At 34.3% G+C, this 21,205-nt stretch overlaps 3 protein-coding genes across 5 annotated transcripts; 2 read left to right on the top strand and 1 right to left on the bottom strand.

The window, feature by feature from the left end:
- Positions 1–321: 321 nt before the first annotated feature.
- ninaC (STKc_myosinIII_N_like and MYSc_Myo21 domain-containing protein ninaC) lies at positions 322–8,878 on the top strand. 3 transcript variants are annotated; one of them, XM_013325935.1, is made up of 18 exons: positions 322–631; positions 976–1,304; positions 1,392–1,496; positions 2,875–3,254; positions 3,339–3,429; positions 3,513–3,794; positions 3,857–4,245; positions 4,324–4,872; positions 4,948–5,240; positions 5,320–5,618; positions 5,754–6,043; positions 6,176–6,325; positions 6,412–6,515; positions 6,587–6,655; positions 6,735–6,922; positions 7,274–7,473; positions 7,969–8,189; positions 8,444–8,584. In XM_013325935.1, exons 2-18 carry the CDS (start codon positions 1,014–1,016, stop codon positions 8,494–8,496), a joined length of 3,954 nt encoding a protein of 1,317 aa, XP_013181389.1. In that variant the 5' UTR covers positions 322–631; positions 976–1,013; the 3' UTR covers positions 8,497–8,584. The 3 variants fall into 3 exon arrangements, with proteins under 3 accessions (XP_013181389.1, XP_013181388.1, XP_013181387.1); XM_013325934.1 differs by having other exon boundaries at positions 329–631; positions 983–1,304; positions 7,969–8,878; XM_013325933.1 differs by having other exon boundaries at positions 330–631; positions 7,969–8,878.
- Positions 8,879–11,387: 2,509 nt separating this feature from the next.
- LOC106127518 (longitudinals lacking protein, isoforms H/M/V) lies at positions 11,388–14,238 on the bottom strand. Its single transcript, XM_013325605.1, has 6 exons — positions 13,952–14,238; positions 13,685–13,873; positions 13,277–13,417; positions 12,745–13,126; positions 12,546–12,660; positions 11,388–12,088 (listed from the first exon to the last, which is right to left on the bottom strand). The coding sequence occupies exons 1-6, from the start codon at positions 14,132–14,134 to the stop codon at positions 11,863–11,865; spliced, it is 1,236 nt and encodes a 411-aa protein (XP_013181059.1). The 5' UTR covers positions 14,135–14,238; the 3' UTR covers positions 11,388–11,862.
- A 1,422-nt stretch (positions 14,239–15,660) lies between these two features.
- On the top strand, positions 15,661–21,135 carry LOC106127495 (integrin beta pat-3-like). The gene is made up of 8 exons (XM_013325577.1): positions 15,661–15,817; positions 16,265–16,659; positions 16,814–17,309; positions 17,641–17,969; positions 18,568–18,672; positions 19,290–19,497; positions 19,909–20,299; positions 20,649–21,135. The coding sequence occupies exons 1-8, from the start codon at positions 15,665–15,667 to the stop codon at positions 20,861–20,863; spliced, it is 2,292 nt and encodes a 763-aa protein (XP_013181031.1). The 5' UTR covers positions 15,661–15,664; the 3' UTR covers positions 20,864–21,135.
- Positions 21,136–21,205: the final 70 nt, after the last annotated feature.

Here is a 21,205-nt window from a genome sequence, read left to right as displayed (position 1 = left end):
GCTATTGCCCGCGACTCCACCAGCGCGGAATTAAGAAAAAAAAACTAAGTAACTTATGGATTTTAACAAACTATTCTACATCTATGCCAAATTTCAGTGAGATCCGTTGATACGTTCTGTCAAAAATCCATACATGCAAACTTTCGCATTTATAATATTAGTAAGATAGTAAGATTGTGAAAAAAACCTTCTTTATTACTTTCAACATAATTCTGCCAGAAATGTAACACTAGTTCTATTCTACATAAATCCTCTTTGGATTTGTTTGGGTTAAATGTACCCATTCGTAATAATGAATCAAGCATAAATATTTCACATATGACTTCTTCGGATTCATAACAGTTACATAATATTAGTCATTACAATACTGGTAACTTACTTATGAATAAGAAATGCGATGTACTTATGTAAACAAATAGCTATAGTTGTGTAAATCAAATGTATCCGAAATTAAATGTTACCTAAGATAGGCGAGAAGGTCGTCGAGTATTAGAGTATAATTCAGTTAGTAAGGATCAACTGCGGTCTTAATACCATGAAGCCCGATGCACTTGAGAGGCGTCCGAGCCAACCGGACTACAGCTCTAGCTCACAACTGTTTAGTATCACACGGTAAACGAAGGAGTACACGGTAAGTAAACTCATATTTATTTAGTAGAAATACTCTGTGAATATTATTGTGAAGGTTTAAGTTTATTTTATGGAATAAAGCAAGCCAGTTCTCATTTATGACAAAATTAATCTAGAAAAACAAAGAAAATCAAAATTGTACTCTAAATCTGTTATGGCAGATTGTGTTTTCTAGTTTTTTCCTTATCGTTTAATGTTATCTTACCTACTGCTTTCCTTCTACAGAAAGGTTGGGAATGCATTTTTGCTTTGATTTTGATTACAGCTTTGTCTGGTCACTTAACATTAACTGAATCTTTGCTTCTCTTAAAATTCCTAAGAAAATAACAATGACATTTTGTTTAGTATTCAGTTTTTTGCCGGTCCTATGAGCAACATCAAAAATGAGGGAAGGTTTAAATATATCTTCACTGCCGAGTCCTATAGGAAGATACAAGCTTATTAAGAAACTTGGTTCTGGTATATTTGGCGAAGTCTTCAAAGCAACAGACGCGCAGGCAGCCGATAAAGCCGTGGCAGTCAAAGTACAGATACATTTCGAAGACGATGATGCACATATTCATGAAGAATATAAAATATTACGGGACTTCACATCTCATCCCAATCTAATCGATTTTTATGGAGTATTCTGTGAAAAATCTGAAAGCCTTAAAAAAATATGGTTCATATTAGAGGTAAGAAATTATTTCATATCCTCAAAGATATTTTTAAAGACGAGCAAAGCAGGGCAATTAGAGGAATTTAACATATTAATTTTCCAGTTATGCGATTTTGGAACTGTCATGGATATTGTCAGAAAATTGAAAGCCACCGACAGGAAAATGTCTGAAGAACACATCGCTTACATACTCAAATATACGATCAAGGTAAGTCCATATTCGACTGACTATAAACATGTCGCTCATCACATACAACCCGAAATGGCTGCTTATAAAACAAAGGGCCTGCCAGTCCACCTTTCAACAGCTGAATCAATCGTTGGGTACTTTGAATGCAAACTCAATTGTTCTCGTATCTGAGACCGGGCGATTTCTTCTCGTTGCGTGACATCGGATAAAATATTGCCGGCCGAATGTCCACGTACGTTGAAATACTATCTAGGGCCATTACTTAAAATGCACGTCGCTTTATTCGATGTGATTCGCGACGAAACAGTCGAACTTGTCCGGGCGAATGTCGGAGAGCGCCCGACAACACCATGATGGCCCCCCATCGCGGTGCATCGCTCAATTATCGTAAATAATGCTCGCGCACACAAGATATACGGACCTCTGACGCGGTAGCCAACGATCCCCGGGACCCTATTCCATCGATTCACAATCGCTCTTATAACCCTTTATTTTAAAGCACTTATTCCCGATAACGCACTAATATTTTACGCTCGAAGGGAATTAGATAAATTTCAATGCATATTATCTTTATGCAAACCACTTGACTCACAATGCCAATGGTCCGGTCCTCTCGTTTGGTACATTTTCTATGGATATAGCTATCTATCCGTACTTAATCGCTTATAATTCGATCGAGGATTGAATTATGATACAACGTTATTGAATACAATGATCATGAATAGCTTAATATACTTACAATACACCATCATAATTTTCAAACCATACATTTCATACAAAGCAACATCGACTACATTATTTGCCATTTAACATTGCAAGTATCATTCAATTACTTCGTATATTTATAGACTTGATTTAAAAATACAATAACATTTAACCTATAAAAAATCAGTAAATTAATCACTATAAATATAAGTCGAATCTCGATAAAAATAAAAGCAAAGATCAGTGATACGTCGGAGTAGTGTGCAGACAGGCGGGCCGTGACAGTTGATAGGACCGATACGCATGCAAAGTAGCTTCCAATACATCTGAGGGGCGTGGGCCATTTGATTGACGCTGACGTCGATACAGCGGGCGCTCCGACTGATCGGAGACGGAGACTGATCGCTCGTCAGGGCGGCTACTACCACACCTTGTCAAACTCAAGTGTCGGTCGATTGGACGATACATGCATGTCATTTTAATATCAGCATACATCAATGTTTCTTTGCACCAATATGAAAAAAAGGACCGATAAGTAAAATTTTGCTACCCATAGATTAAAATGCTCATATCAATTTATGAGATTTGGATTTCATTGAAATGCTTTACGTTTCTTTCATATTTAAATTGTATTTAATACGTACGATTTTATACAAATAGAAAAAAAAACGAAACTCTATTTAAATTCCAGGCGGTGTGTTACCTCCATGAAAATAAAATTATACACAGAAATATAAGATGCAGTAACATTTTGATTAGTAAGGATGGCGAAGTTAAGTTAATAGACTTTGCCTTAGCCTGCAAATTAAGTGGGAATGCAGAAAAAACTAGAACAAATATTGGATCTCCAAGTTGGATGGCTCCAGAAGTAGTTGCAGTCAGTGAAGAAGGCTATGACAATAGGATTGATGTTTGGGCTTTGGGTATAACAACTATTGAAATGGTTGATGGCAAAGGACCTTTTCAAGACATGCATCCGACTAGGGCGATGTTCCAAATTTTAAGGAATCCTCCACCTAGTGTTTGCAAACCATCCATGTCTTCTAACGACATTAATGATTTTATTGCTGAGTCAGTATCACGAAATATTTTGTTTATTGTTTTAAGTTAATTTTATTGAACACGAGCAGTTTATATGTATTTTTTTTATTTCAGATGTCTTGAAAAGAATCCCGAACATCGTCCTTACATGATGGAATTGGAGGAACATCCATTCATTCAATTAGTACCAGAAAATGATTATCATGTTTGTTATTTCATTTACTAATATTAGCAGTATTTATATCTTGAATGTACGTTATTGTAAAATACATATTTCCATCGTTCCAGTTATCGACAGAGCTAAAAATGCTAGCCGTAGATTTGAATAATACACCGGCACCTGAGAAAATACCAGAAAGGATAATCAAAAATGGTCTTTTAACAACAGAAGGAGTACATGAACCAGAAACAATGCAAGTAGAAGATCTTGCAGCATTAGATATACTAACTGAAGATAATCTGATGTCTGAATTATATACTAAGCTTGCAAAAGGATCGTTTACATCTTTTATCGGCGATGTTTTATTAATTTTAAATCCTAACATGCACGCTGATATCTACGGTGAAAATGTAAGTGTTATAGTTTGATAGACTAACTAAAATACCTTTTATAACCATTAATTTAATTTCAGTATCATAAAAAATATGAATGTAAATCAAGATCTGACAATGAACCGCATATATTTGCGGTCGCTGACGGAGCTTATCAAGACGCCATGCATCACAATGAACCCCAGCATATAGTGTTTTCCGGAGAAAGTAAATCTGGAAAAACAACAACTATGATCCATGCACTCTCACATCTTTCTTACTTGGGTGCTATGAAGAATAATACAGCTGAGAGGATTCAAAAAGCAAACGAAGTGATACAAGCATGTATAAGTGCTGCAACTCCAGTAAATCCTAACTCTACGAGAGGGATTTTACAAGTTCAAGTTACGTATGGTAGCTCTGGTAAATTAAGTGGAGCTATATTTTGGCTCTATCAACTAGAAAAGTGGCGCGTCTCTTCAACTGATATGTACGTAACATTTAAGTAATATACTTAATTTAAGCAAAGATAAAATTGTATAATTCCATTAATCGTATGTTGTTTTAGGGCTCATGCAAATTTTAACCTCCTTTATTACTTTTATGATGCAATGGAAGCTGAAAATAGATTAGAAGAACTTTATTTAGAAAAATATAGAAAACATCGTTATTTGCGTATTTTAGAAGAACCACCTAGAGGAGTAAGAGGTGTCCGTGAGACACCATCGGATAATGTCGCTAAATACAAAGAATTTGTTGAACATTTAAAGATTCTAGATTGGGAACAGGAGGATATTAAATTCTTTGAAACTGTGCTAGCAGCTATCCTAGTAATTGGGAATGTTAGATTCAAAGATAGTAGAAACGGTACTGCCGAGATAGAAAACCCAGAAGAAGCGAAGAAGGTTGCTAAATTACTGTCATTGGATGAAGTGAAATTTCTCTGGGCTTTATTAAATTATTGTTTGATCGAAAGAGGTACTGCTATTAAGAAAAGACATTCCACTGATGAAGCAAGGGATGCCAGGGATACCCTTGCTAGTGCACTGTACAAGAGGTTAATCGATTGGATGATAAATATGATTAATTCCAAATTATCATTTATGAGATCTGTATTGTAAGTAACAGCTATTCATAATAAATAAAATACAACGATAGGACACAACAATAATAATCTTTCGTTTTTTTACAGCGGCGACAAATATTCGGTCAGTTTACTAGACATGTTTGGTTTCGAATGTTTTCACAGAAACCGCTTGGAACAATTGATTGTTAATACGACAAATGAACAAATACAATTCCTATACAATCAGAGAATATTCGCTTGGGAAATGCAAGAAGAGGAACAGGAAGGCATCCAAGTAGCTCCCCTGCATTATTATGATAATAAGAGCTCTGTTGATCAGCTGATGGCTAGACCAGCTGGAATTTTTTATCTTTTAGATGAAGCAAGTAGGAATGGAAGCGGTCAAGAATTTATCATGAGTACGATCATTTAACAAAATCTTAATTAGTTTAGATACTGGACATAATACTTTTTAATAATATTGGTTGTCAATTTCAGATGCCATCAGAACATCTAGTAAAGGCCCATACGTTAAGATGTCTGGTAGCCATGAATTTAGTGTCGCACACTACACGGGCAAAGTCAACTACGATGCTAGAGAAATGGCTGACAAGAATAAAGATTTTCTTCCTCCAGAAATGATCGAAACAATGAGAGCGTCACAAAATGCCACACTTCAACAACTATTCAAGAACAAGTTGACAAAGACTGGTAACTTGACCATTGTCTCGACACAGTCAAAGCCACAAGCTGCTAGATCCAAGAACGAAAAAGAAATGGAAAACCTTAAAGCTAGGGTAAGTTTTCCAAAGACATCTATAAATTCTTAAACAGCATGACTTCTTCAATCTTCAAACATTGTCTTAGCTTTCAGAGATTTCTTGAATCAATGGAATACTGACTTAAAATAACGGATTGTTACTTTTTTTCAGAAATATAACACCGTGTCTCGAGGTCATTACTCCCAGAGTCACAGGATGAGGACTGCTGCAGCCACATACAGGGCTACCAGTTTGGAGATTCTAAAACAGCTTTCAATAGGTCCTGGGAGTGGTGGCACTCATTACGTGCGTTGCGTTAGAGCGGACTTGACTGATACCCCTCGCGGTTTCCAAGGAGAAGTTGTACGCCAACAACTGAGGGCGCTTGCTATATTGGATACAGCCAAAGCGCGACAGAAGGGATTCTCAAGTCGTGTACCTTTCGCTGAGTTTATACGCAGGTGAAAGAAATGTAGATTTTTTTGGTTTAAGTAGCTATTAAATATTTAAATTGATTATTAGATCACGTTTATTTATAAATCCATGTTACATTTTTATTATAATCATTTTAAGTCTCTTTTATCACGATACAGATATCGATTCCTGGCTTTCGACTTCGATGAAAACGTGGAGGAGACAAAAGACAACTGCCGTTTGCTGCTGATCCGTTTAAAAATGGAAGGTTGGGAATTAGGCAAATCAAAGGTCTTCCTTAAATATTACAACGAGGAATTCTTGTCCAGGTAATCTAAATGTGGTTTTAAATAATATTTTTATATAACTATCTTAGCTGTACAAATAATTCTTGTATTTTTCAATTACATTACAGATTGTATGAGACTCAAGTGAAGAAAATCATAAAAGTGCAATGTATGATGCGGGCGTTCTTAGCCAAGCGAAAGACAGTTCAAAACAAATCTAAAGCTATGCATAGTATGTATTTAAAATAATAATGGAATACAGTTAGTATTCATTGGTATATTTATTTATATTTTTTCTTACAGTTAAAGAACTAAAAAAGCAACAATCAAAGAATGTTAGTGAAGATGAAGCCGCATTAACTATTCAAAAAGGTTAGTTCACATTTAATCGTATGTAAACAAAAATATAGTATCCCAGTTGAGTACTGTACCAATGTTAAATTTGTTCCAGCATATCGGGGCTATGTGGTACGTAAGGCATACGGGCCTCTAGTTAAGCAGACATCAGATCAAATTGACGAAGAGACCGCAACCTTTCTAAAGAGATATGCAATGAAATGGAAGAGCCGCTCTATATTCCAAGTTCTGCTGCAGTACAGAGCCATGAGATATCAAGATTTAGTACATTTCTCGCAACAGGTATCAGTTATCATTTTATATCAGAACGCAAAGTTCTTATTTGCATTTAGAGAGACTAATACAGAAGGACGCAATATTGATTTCTGTTCTAAGCCATTCTTCAGTACTTTATCATTTTGTTATTGGTTCTTAATCAGATTTAACCTACAGTATACAGTTTCCGTTCGTGTTCAGATAATAGATTAAGCATTAGTTTCTGAGACCAAAATCCTTTGAAACATATTGTTATCTCTCTTTTGTCAAATATAATGACAGGGATAACGATATTTTTTATAGAGATTTATTTATTTTGATGTCAGCAACCAACAGTTGTATGGTTCATATTTTTTTTTACCGAATTCGTTTTTATAGATTCACATCTACAATCAAGCATTGGTCGAAGGACTGGTCACCACGAACACATCAGTTACATTGGATAAAATTGATCCTAACGCTAAAGAGATCACATACCTAGGATCTGTTCGTCCTACAGTATGGAAGTTGCCGTTTAGAATTGATCAATTACAATTCTTCGATACATCGGCCATGTGCGATCCAAATGTTAAGACCACGTGCGTATTAAAACTGTGTAATGCACATTTTTTTTACCTATCCTTTACATTTTATACTCACCTACTTACTTATTTATTTCTTTATAATGTTATGTACGTTATTAAATAGCGATAAAATACTGCTAGATAAAATAATTTCTCAAAGATTAGCAGTCAAGGCAATATGGTATTGAGAAGAGTAGAGGTAAGTACTTTATTTTGTTTAGTTCTTAGTAGAACTTAACAGGAATTGAAATCTTTCATTTGAAATACTAGAATGTTTGATGGCTAGTGAAAAGCTTTAAATCATACGTACCCTATACCGTACCGTACACATCTACAATCAGCAAGACAGTCTTGTAATTGCAATGACCTTGACATCATATTAGGTAAATAGAATAACCATTTCTCATATAAACCTAATATCTGCTTTAGTGATGTTATTTGCTTATAAACAAAAAAATATTTAATATTATATAATCAAGGAACTAAAATAACCTCGATATTTAATTATAGTGACACTCTCGCCACCCCTAACGATTCCGACCACGAGCAATGGGATGAACCGTTGAAGCGCGGATACTCGACACAGACGGACCCCTACATGCTGTCTGCAAGCACCCAGACCCTCATTACTATGCCGTTCTGCAGAGATCCCATGCAGCCACTACCCAAGCTACCCTCCGAGGATACCTTAGCCAGATCTTCTATAGCCCACGATGTATACGTCGGAACAGGTAGCCGCCCAGTCGTTTACAAGAAGAAAATGAACCAATCCCCACAAGGTTACTACCAACCACCAACACCTTGGGCCAGTCCTCGGGACGATACTGATATTCTAGAAAATACCACCTCGCCCATGCGTAGGTCGAATTTTAGCCGTAGTATGCACACATTCGATGTCGACATCCAAGACCCTATACAAGAACTCCAGGCATTGGCCAAATCCGCCAACGATGTGAGCGATGATGACCCACCTTTCAACTTTCAGGCCATGCTAAAGAAGACACCGAAGAACAGAGCATCAATGAAACGATACAATGAAATGGATGTATTTGAAGACAAACGCGCAGCTCCTAAGTATATCATATCTCCGGATAGACAAGGAGTTCCTCCTAGATATGACATGCCTATGAATGCACCACGAACAACGCCATATTACATGTCCCAAGCACCATCCAGTGTGATGTCTCCGGTTGTAGAGAGTCGATCTCAGAGAGACTTCGTCAAAGAAGATACAGATTATTATATCACGGATTCAAACAGAGCCAATTCGAATACTGATTTGAGTAACACTAAAGATGGCTCCAAGTCCGACGCATCTACAGTTACGGAAATTGCTCCGGGAATTACTTTAGAAGGCGCTGTAGCAGATTTGTAGATGAAAATAATGCATTATCATAGTATATTCGTAGGTGATTTGTGAGAGAAAAAAAATCAATTTTCGTGTAAAAATATATTTAATCTCCATTGCATTGGAAGTCCGCAAACAATTCGTATTATGGCGCGTGCATTCCGCTTTACTGACATCAAATATTAAAGCCATAAGTTACTTGTTAAGTCATCATAAGATTCCGTTAGTATTTTCGATAAATTTCTCAATACAAATTATCTCAATAGTTTACACCAAAAAACCTTAAAACTAAACATGGCTTATATTAAATTCATGAATATCGTAGTTACAAACCAAGGATTTATAATGACGTAGAAAAATATATCAATATTCATTCTTAAATCTAGTGTTACTTAATATAAATTGCTTTGGTAACTTATTCTTACTTATAAACGAGTGGTCTTAAATATTAATAGTTCAGGGCTAGTGTGGTCCTCTGTGGCTAGTAATAGCGATAAATAACTAAATAGATTAGTAAATTCATTTTAACAAAACACCAAAATAGTATGAGATAATAATGTAAAAAGGCTTAAACAATCTTGACAGAAAAAGCCTCAAAAAAACAAAAAGAAAAATTTCACCTTAATTTAAAAATATATGTTACAACTTGTATACCATAGTCATAAAATATAGAATTAAAAATATATTTTGCATCCTGTAATGAGGAGAAAACTGAAAGCACTAAGTAGGTGGCGCTAGCGCCGAGTGTGCTGTCATCTGTCAAAGTTTTAGACGTCATTCTAGCGATTAAAAATATGTATTCGTTTTCATTTTTTGTTATAAACAATTTATGAACTATCGTAAAAATAGTTATTATTGAATTCTTTGAGTGAACTTTAATGACAGTCTTTGTTTCAACATATTTTTAGTTTTATATTTAGTGCTACTATCACTCGATCACGCTGACCATCCATAGTGAGCAAAAGGCAGTTTTTCTCCTCATTTATTAGAAAGTATTTGGACATAGATTAAAAATTAATTCAGTGTAAAGATTTAATCCCAAAGTTTGTCAAGAAATTAGGGTTTGCAAAATATTTTTCTCTGACTAGGAAATATATTCACCTTACATTATGGGCCTGTTCCACAATGTCCAGGTTAAGTCCTGCATAACCTACATGGAAATTATTTGTCAAAAAAGTCATCGTTGCTATTTCACTATCTCTAAATAAGCTGTGAAACTATTTGACAGGAAGTTTTATGTGTCAGTTCATTTATTTGTTGGCAGATTACTACGACAGTTGTGAAACTAATCCTTATAATAATCAGATCAGATCTATTTAATATTATAAAATACATTACGGTTATAGGCCGGAATCAAAAATATATGTTTTGTAAAACTTTAGATTTCTGAAACTTACTGTGTACTTCTAAATATCAAATATAATATATAAGTTACAATCTTAAATAATTAATCGAGAAATTCACTTCAAAAGCTCTGTTCAATCTTTGTACAGATTGATATGTCTCTTATTACCAAGTGTTTTCACTACCAAAACAATCATACTATCATTTTCCTTACAAGGAATAGGTAAGCTGTTTTTGTACAGCTGCTTCCGCAGTGAAAAGGCATCGTTATGCATGCTCATGACAATATTTAGATGTGTGTGAGAACAAATTACTTATATTATCAATATCATGAATATAATATTTGAAAACTATTTAGTGTTTGTTTTAATAACCCACTGTTAAATTAACAATACCCCACATAACCGTAAAAAGTGTGCTATATTGTTTCATAAATTAATTGATTTTCCCGGTGGCAACACTAACCTCAAATTGTCATAAGCCGACAATGGCAACATACTCCTATTGGTATTAACACTAAATAGTATCTGAGCATTCTTAAATTCTACATTATGTACTTCTTTATGTACTTTTCAATCAATTATGTTATTTGTAATATCATTTTTTTTATATCACACCCAAATATTTTTTCTTCACAATATTATATTAGATTTTACGCCTCAAATAAATACTGTAACTTCTATTATATACTTCATGTCTTATGTATCTAAATCACATCCTAAAATTATTGCTGAATAAATCTAATGCTAGTACAAAAATATATAATATTACCTTAGGTTTATATTCAGTCAATAAATTTTATTATGAGTGTACAAAAACTAGATTATTTTTTAGTATATAAAAAAGGGTCATATGGTCAGCAATCATTAATGGTATGAAAAATATATTGGCAAAAACAAGAAAAATGTATGTCAAGTTTCTTTATAAATTTCTAGAAGAATTCTGATATATTATTATGACACTTATTCAACTAAAAGCGACTTTGAGCTGAGATCAAAATAATGTAAATTAAAATTAACATTGTTAAATCATAATAAAGCTATTATTTTAATTAATAATATTAATTTAATATTAAACTGAATGAATACTGACCAAAATTCAATTAACAATAACCTATCTGGCCGCACATTATTCCTTAATTCATATTTATACTAATATCATAAAGCGGAAGAGTTTGTTTGTTTTAACGCGCTTATCTCAGGAACTACTGGTCCGATTTGAAAGTTTTTTTGTTGGATAGTCCATTTATATAGGAAGGCTTTAGGCTGTGACCAATAGTTTTTTTTTCTTAATTCCGCGCGGACCGTGTCGTTCGCAGCTAGTATTGTACATTACAAGGATTTGATATAAAATTTAAAAAATGTAGCAATTTAAATATTTTTTCTGTTGTGTATATAAAAAGTTATAGATTGCTTAGTAATAGTTGATTATTGTTCAAAATTTCAAATGATTCTTAGACCCTCGATAAAGAAACTATTTAAACTTAGTTCAAAACTGTATCACCCTTATATGAATTTATATAAATACATTATTACTCTGTAGATTTGATTTCATATTAAAAATATTTTTTTTTTAATAAAAATATCTAAGATTACCAATATTATCAAAAAGTATAAATTCAATTGTAATTTGCACTGCAAATTGAATCTTTAATATTACCAAAATTGACTTTAGTTTACTCCTTAGTTAGTAATATTATAAAAAAACATACCCTAATTAGTCTTCTCATTGGCAACACTACCGTTTGAATCAGTGATACCAACCTGACCCAATAACTGGGTAACACTGGGTTCGTTTAACGTGAGTACCGCATGAGCTTCAACCATAACTACCAAAGAGTTTCTAGCCTCTTCATGTGGCACACCATGAGTTTTAGTAGCATGGGAATACCAAGCGCCAGTTGATGGCAGCACTGAAATGCACCATTTGCATGATAACCTAAAAAATATTACTATTATTAGAAAATAAAAAGTTAAGAAATTATAAAATATGCCAACAAGGATTTTCTGTTACTCTAGTATGTATATATATCTATCAACATCTAACGAAAATAATGAATAAATTTTACTATAAAAAAATAGGTATTGGAGAAAGTGGAGACTTTTGTTGGTGGAGGCCAAGGCCCACTTCGGCTTGCTGTGTCACCTTTTTTATAAAAAAAAATCAACCTGTCGCCCGCGACGCCGTCCGCGCGGAATTAAAAATTTTTTTATGACTAACTCATGTGTTCTTCTAGACTATGTTCTACATCTGTGGCAAATTTTATTAAGATCTGTTGAGCCATTACAGAGATACCTTCAAACGAACATACATCCATTCATCCATCTATGCATTCACATTTTTTAAACAAGTATTAAAACTTGCAGCTTATTTAATGTAGAAATTAGAAACTAACCTGTTAGTGACATGTCTGGATTTAACATGTCTTCTTCTATATCCCCAACTATTGTAAACACGCGGACAAAACGGACATGGAAATGACGGGTTAGCGTAACATGTATTGGTTTTATCTGAAATTTACAATATGATTTGTTTATATTATATTTCAATTATATCATCAAAATGAAAGGATTATCGAGTATAAATTATTATACCTTTGATATTTTGAACTTCGCTTGATACAGAATTCAAGCTATCCGTTGTTATACTCAAACTCTCCACAATTGTCCCACTTTGCAATACATTTTCAACTTCCTTGTCAATCTCTACGCTATCTTTATCTTCATCAATATCAATCCCATTTGTTTTATCAACTACATTAAGACAAGGCTGTGTACTACTGACTTCGTTAATCCATTTCTTTACACTACGGTCCTTCTGTACCACTGAGCTCATAGATTTACCGGATGAACTTTCGGGACTTATTGAATATTTCTTTTCAACATCTTCTAGTAAAGCAATATCTGTATCATTGGTGTTTTCTCCTGAGTAATCGGTTAACGGTGAATCAACAGGTTCAACTTTGGGTACAATGGCCTGTAAATATATTAAACAATTGAATAATATATGTTTATGTTATGATTTATTTATATCCAAACTTGGTACTTAAATTGTGACATTATTTTGATTCTCGCATTATAGACCTAACTAGTTTCAGCTAAGAATTAAGACAATATGCATACTAACAGTATTCTTCAGAGAGTCAGCATTGATGACATTTGTAGCTACATCTGACTTGTACTGTGTGGTGTGAGGTTTCTTAGGTTTGTTATTGTTATCTTCAATTTCACTCTTCTTGCGTTTCTTTGAATGAGAGGCAGAAATTTTCTGAAATAGAGAATTTTCATACTATTGAAGCACTTAAATCATTAGGAGTTTAATAGAAGTCTTTTTACTATATGCTCTAATTTTGATTGGTGTGTTTAATTTTGTCCACCTAAAATCTAATAATAATCTGTTCAAAAACATGTCATTACTTTTTATTTAAAAAAATAGAGAACAATTTTTTTTGTACTGGTCTTTTGGCAGTTGCAAACTCATGGTAATGTAATGCCTTATTGACCAATTTTAATAAGGAAAATATTTCATACTAACGTCATCCTCGCGCGACTCACTGCCAGTAGACAAACCACAAATTCTCAACGTTTCTGCGGTCTTCAGAAGAACGGGCAGAAAATCCTCGGTTACATTAACCTCGCCATTATACATAAAAGTCAAAAGAGTTTGTAAAGAGGCGGTATTGATGTCATGTAGAACTATAATTGGATCCTTGTGGGGGTTTTGCTGAAATGAAAAAAAAAGAGTGGGCGTAAGCGAGAATTCTAAAGAAACGTCTAATACCTCAATACATATGTATCTAACCTGAAATATAGTTTTGAAAACGGAGCTATTTGCAGACAAAATTACTTTATGTGCTTTAAAACTATGCCCTTCCGTAACCAGGGTGACATCCGACAAACCTTCGTCTTTATAAAGTTCTTTCACATTTGATAATATATTACTTTGATATCCATTCCACTTTAAGCTTATCTCTTGGTTTGCCATCTCTCAATTTTCGAGGACATGCAGTTTGCTAATTTTAAAGAACACCAACGAAAACAAACAAAACAAAATGCTTGCAATAGCTTAATTTTAATGAAGGAAAACAATAGGGACATTGCCAGCTAAAATTTGTAATTCCAACAGATTAAATTTATGCTTGTTAGTGTTGTCAGTGCCTAAAGTAATCCCATATTATTTTGCCATTCTTAAGAATTATTTTTTAATAATCCGTCGCTTGGATAAATCCACTGACTATTGTCTTTTTGTTTTTAGAGTAAGTTCATAATTAGATGATTGTCTAAACAAAATAGCTACTAAAAACAAAAATGTTTCACTAATACAGTACAAGTGAAAGCAACTATTTTTTTTTCAGCAGATGGCGTTAATTTCAATTGTAAATGAAAAAACGTTTTACCGTTGTTGTACTTAAAATAAAATCAATATACTTAAAGTACAAGAATATATGAAATTTTGGAGATTAAATTAAGAATGTATTGCAGAGTACATTAGCTAATTCTTATTAATATTATAAATGCGAAAGTAATACTGTCTGTCTTTCTTTGACACAAAAACTACTGAACTGATTTTAATGAAGGGATTAAATGAAAAAAAAAAATACCACCGAAAGACATAATTGCGGGCGGACAAAGTCACAAGCTCAGCTAATTTAATTTAATAACTTCCTCACCGCTTTTAGGTGTTATTTACAATATTGTTTATCAAGCCTGTGGTTTATGGTGATTTCAATTACATTTACACATATATGACTATAAATTCTATATTTAATATTGATTAAATCCACATCGTACACCTATGTTTAGTTTGCAGTTGTGTTTGTTGGGTTGTATATTTTCACAATTATGTTTAAACTATTTAGAACACTTATTTTTATACTCAAGTTCAACGAGGGTAACATGAAATGTTTATACAATTATTTCGAGATTTGGTCCTTACCTCTTTTAAGAAAATATCGGGAACGCATAAAAGTGCGAAACACCAGCTGGAGCTATTTTCATAATTTTTTTTATTTAAAGTAAAAAGAAAAATTTCCTGATTATGAATGCGAATGTTTTGAGTGTTTGAATGTTTTTTAAAAAGTTTTCTCCAGAACGGCTTCGTGGATTCTGATGATATTTGGTACAGATGTAGTGTATTATCTGAAATAACATAAAGGTCCCCTAGGATCCTGGAATTATGTGAGGTTCCTTCAGGATACGCTTATTTTGTTTTCACATATTTACAAGATAAGTCCGCAGCAGTTTTAAATATTTTAATAAAATTTGGTACAGATATAATATAATTTCAAATGACACATTAGTATATTTTCTCTGCATTTTGTTTTTTTTTATTCAATGCGGACAAAGTAGCCGGCAAAAGTTATATTCAATATTCATAACAAGGCGGACAACTACTAACATTTATTATGTATTTAAAATCGCTATGAATCACATTATGTAGTTTAAACAAGGCAAATTGGTCAGTTAACGTTAGCGCGTAATTTTATTTAAAATAATATAGTTTGAATTAGGAATTATGTCTCTCAACAATAACCTGCATTTTTTAAAGATTATTATATTTTTAACCTTAAAATTTAATATAATTTTATCTCAATCTAATTGTCCTAATTTAGTAACATGTGGTGCTTGTATAGCATATGCGGATGATTCCTGTGTTTGGTGTTCTTCGGTAAGTATCAACTAGTAATTATTGTTTTATATTCAAAATTCAATCGGATTTTATTGCAAATGGAATATTGTTTTTACTGTGTTTTGAAGAAAAGGGGATTTTTATTAATACATAATTATTTTAGAGGACTTACTGTGGGTTTCCGAGACCAAAATCCCCGTTAAAAACATACTATAATCTTTTTTTTTGTCAAAAATAACAGGGATATGTCTTATGCGTAAATTTTGGTCTCGGAAACCAACTGTAAAATAGCTGATTAATTAAAAGATCAAATAAAGTAAAATTTGTGTCGAGATTCGTATAGGTACTTTTAGATAATGATAAAATAGTAAGAGAGTATAAATTTTTAGTTAGTGATATAAACGACAACAATTAAACCGAAAAGATCACAGAAGTACGAGAAATAATATTATAATTAATTATGGGTAAACCTTTTTTTTCTTTTAGGAATCCCATACGGGACCTCGATGTAAATCAAAAGATCTAGCAAAAGCAACATGGTGTTCCGAAAATGTAACTGAAGCAATTTTGAGTCACACAATCCTAAGAAATGATGAATTAAATTCTGGAGAGAATGGCGTAAAAATTCAATTTACACCACAAACAATGACTATAAAAGTACGTCCAGGTTTACCAGTCGACTTCAATATGGCGTACCGACCTGCGAAAGACTATCCGTTAGATGTCTATTATGTCATGGACTATTCTTTTACAATGAGGGCATATCAAAATCTACTTCAAGAGCAGGGCCTTGAGATTTATAAGGAGCTTACTTTATTAACAAATAATGTTCGACTAGGTATTGGAAGTTTTGTTGATAAGCCCGCATATCCTTTCAAAAGGTGAGTTAATTGCCATACCTTAATCAATTAATTAAAATCGAATATTTGTACCGATTTACCTACATAAATAACCGTTATAAGCATGTCGAAACGTACACGTATATTTCAGAACAGTTTATGTATTAGGTAAATAATAGAAAACGATTATTTCCAGTTCAGATAACGAAGCTTATTCCTTTAAAAATCATTTATCCTTAACGCAAAACATGACAGAATTTCAAAATGTTCTAAAAGACAATTTGTTCGGATCAAACAACGACGACCCGGAAGGTGGTTTCGACGCCCTGATGCAGGTTATGCTCTGTCAGGATGAAATAGGATGGCGGGAAAATGCGAGGCGAATCATAATCTTATCAACTGACAATACTTATCACAGCGCTGGAGATGGTAAATTTGTTGGTGCTGTCAAACCGAACGATATGAAATGTCATCTAGAAGATAATAATTATAACATGGGCCTAGATCTAGATTACCCCTCCGTGAGTCAGATAAATAAAATCGCTACCGAACACAATTTTAAAATAATATTCGCTGCAATTTCTTCTGTAAAAGATCATTACGAAGGTCTAGTGAAGAAGATAAGAGGTGCGAAATATGTAGAATTAAGTAAAGGCTCAAATTTGGTAACAATGGTCAAAGAGGAATATCTAGTAAGTTGAAACAGTATTTTTAAAGTTATATAAAAACGACTAAACCCTCACGTATATACGTCCGGTGGCGGCACCGACTAGTTTCGAGCCCATCGGGGGCCCATCATCAGAGTGAGTGGGACTGGTATTATTTTGCAGACGTGGCCTAGCTCACTGTAGTCGGTGCTGCCACCGGACGAATATACGTGAGTGTTTAGCCGTTTTTATATAAGTTTATTATAATGTATCACGAAAGTTTGAATAATTTAACAGTCTTTTTAATTCAGATTAAACTTATTACTGTTTTGCTCCAACTGAATTTTAAATAATTACACAATTTTTAAACTTTTAGAAATTGATAAGAAGCATGGAAATAAATGCAGATTTGCCACCACATATTGAACTTGCATTAAGTCCCGACTGTCGTAAAGAAGGCATCTGTATAATTAAACATAACGAATCTATTACTATAAATGCAAAGTTAACAGTCAAAGAATGTCCCAGTTCTGATGAAGCAAGCGAAGTGCTCGTGGGTCCTGTGGCATTAAACGAGAAACTAAAAATTATAGTAACCAGCGATTGTGTGTGTGATTGTGAACGTAAAAATACAAACACGAATTCATCAAAATGTAGTGGCAGTGGAAAATACCAATGTGGCATTTGTACATGTAATGAAAATACGTAAGTAACTTTGAATATGTTGAATCTGTCTCGTAAGGCAACCAACCCGCACTTGGCCAGCGTGGTTGACTATGGCCTAGTCACCTCTAACTTAGGGTAGGCTCTGAGCCCCTCGGTGGGGACATATCACTATATGATGGGGACAGCTCACTAGCTGATGATGATGAATCTGTTCCGTAAGCACGTAAAACGAAGATTTTTATTGTGTAGGTACATCTTCTACGAGCTGTGCCTGCGACTTCGTTCGCGTGAAATAATGTCTTCGAGTAGCATTTATAATGACTGAAGCTAATTATTTTATTAAAATTACAAAATGTTAAAACAAAACATATTAAAGTCACAAAACATTTTCATAAATATTACTGTATAAACTTTCATCCCCTGTTCCCTATTGTAGTTTTGTACCCTTGAGGGTAAAACTTTTAACCCCTTACAACGCTTTTTTCCGTCAAAAAGTAGTCTATGGTCTTTGTCAGGTTCTAGATTATCTATGTACTAAATTTCGTTTAAATCGGTTTAGTAGTTTTAGTATGAAAGCGAGACAGATAAGAGTTACTTTCCCATTTATAATATTAGTAAGGATAAGAATTGTTTTCAGTTATGGTGAAGATTGCGGCTGCACTGGCATGACAAGTGTTGATTTAGATAAATGTAAATTAACATTAACAGCAACAGACTACTGCAGTGGAAGGGGTACATGCAGGTAAAATTGTTTTCTGTATGATACGAGCTATTAATTTATCTGTTTAGGAATGGCAGAAATACGTACTATAAAAAATGCGTTAGTAGTTGGTTCTCCCTACCGAATAACTCGTAAACATTCATAATTTATTTTAACAGTGGTAGAGCCCACTTTAACATGTTCGCACTAATTAGCCCGGCGCGGCCGGTGAAATACCACGACCACTCAGAAGACAAGCGTGAAGTGGAGGCAATTCCGCGTTTCGTCTGATGAGTGTACTTCCCGGACGCCTAATTTTGGTCCTCTTTCCCTTCCCAAGCTTTTTCTTATAAGGAAAGGATGGGATGTGGAAGTGGACTTTCCGGATGAGGGGATGCATGGAAAAAAAAATATTTTCTCTCTGTGCGTCCTCTCCTCCGTCGATTAAAGGTAGGCAACGCATACGCGATTGCGTAAGACCATGGGCAGCGGTTGCTTCGCTATTTCAGCGATTTCAGGTTGCCGCTCGCCACCTTTTGATATAAAAAAAATATGTTCTCTGTGAAATAATTGGCATAGTTAAATGTTTTTATACCGATGTTTCGGCAGTGGAAACTCTAGGTCACCTCCTTTATGTAAATAATTATAATATATTCCAGTTGTGGCAAATGTATACATTGTAAGCAAGGATTTTCTGGAGATTTCTGTCAATACGACGACACCGCTTGTCCAAGTCCCGGTGGCAAGCTGTGCGCAGGGCGGGGTGTATGTCGGTACGGGAAATGTGCTTGCGCCCCCGACATCACTGGTCCAGGCTGCGATTGTCCGCTGACCATTGATACATGTTATGCGCCACACTCGAAAGAGGTAAACAACTAATAACTTACTAATATTAAAAATGCGAATGTTGGGATGAATGTTTGTTAGAAGATATTTCCAGAACGGCTGCCTATGCAGCCAATCTCAGCCAGCCAAAGCCAAATCTTAGCGAGATATAGACATAGATCTAGAACATAGCCTGGAAGAACACATAGGCTACTAATTAAGTTTTTCTTCATTCCGCACGGATAGTGTCGCGGGATACAACTCGTTATTGAATATGTTAAGGCGAGGTAATGAAACTTTAACCTCCAAATCAAAGATAGTGCAGTCCAAAATAGTGTAAGATCACATTTTCCTTGACTAATTTTATTGACATATAACTCCACGTCCGTGGCAATGTCAAACTACATAAGTATACGATGAATTTAAACTTTAATTTCACATTGGTCGTTATAGATGTGTTCGGGAACTGGAAACTGCATTTGCGGCGAATGCCAATGTTTGCCAATGAAAACATCAAATCGAACATGTTCGGGACGTTTTTGCGACAACTGTGATGAATTTGCCGAGAAACGATGCCTGGAACTCGAAAACTACGCGGAATGCAATTACTTATATAACAAAACTTACTGCGACCAATTACACAACCAGACTTCTTTAACTGAAGTTAAGATTGTTGATAAATTGGACAATACACTGTCAGATCAAGGTATGGCAAAATGGTGCAAGAAGGAGTTATGGAACGGAACATTGATTTTCAAATACCTTTACCCGATTACGTCACCGAACACATTGCACGTTATCATTGCGAAGGAATTGGAGCAGCCCCCTGAAGTTAATTTATTAAGTAAGTGACCCTTTTTTTTAGAAAAAAGAAACATATTAAGCGTCAGAAGAATAAAATCAATACTTGCAGATTTTACTTAAAAAAAGTAAGGTGCATATCTTAAATATAAAATTCTCGTGTCACGATTTTCGTTCCCATACTCCTCCGGAACGGCTTGAGCGATTTTCATAAAATTTTCTGAGCATATTGAGTAAGTCTGAGAATCAGCCAACATCTATTTTTCATCCCCCTAAATGTTAAGGGTAGTCCACCCCTAACTTTTTTTTCTATTTTTTTAGACAAACACGCCGACGGAGTCGCGGGCGACGGCTAATTGTATAAAATGAAGAGAATGTCTTTTCTTTTACAGTTGCTGTAGGAGTTCCTTTTGGAATTCTTGTTCTGATAGGTCTTCTGACTATTATTATTTGGAAGATATTAGTAGATCGACTTGACGCTAGGGAGTATAAAAATTTCGCAGAGAAGGCTGCTGCAGCTGGATTCACAGTGACCGGTATTGTTAACCCAGTGTATCGTCCGCCAGCCACCAACATTACGAACCCAATGTTTGATGCTAATTTATGATTAAATTAATTAAAAGTGGCTTCGACTTTAGATTTTCGTAACTTCTAATACTTCCTGTGCCTACTCAGTCAGTCGATCATAACCATATTAGACACGAAATCCGGTGAAAACTATTCTGCTACCCTAAAAGCATAGGATATCACTCTTCAGGGGCTTCTCTAGCACACACTCGTGTCCTGTAAAGGATAGTTACTAAGCGCCCATCACTCCTTGCTGGAGGCTAGAAAGCCCTGTGTCTAATTGTTGTCTTATTTTTATGGAGAATCGAGCATTTTGATTGTTCAATAATATTGTATATTTTTCGACGAATTCAGATTAAAATATATCTTTAATTTGATTTGA

The sequence above is a fragment of the Papilio xuthus genome, unplaced genomic scaffold (assembly GCF_000836235.2).
Source record: "Papilio xuthus unplaced genomic scaffold, Pxut_1.1 DF824655.1, whole genome shotgun sequence".
NCBI lineage: Eukaryota > Metazoa > Arthropoda > Insecta > Lepidoptera > Papilionidae > Papilio > Papilio xuthus.
The sequence above is the reverse complement of the archived record's forward strand: the minus strand, read 5'-3'. Positions and strand labels throughout refer to the sequence as shown.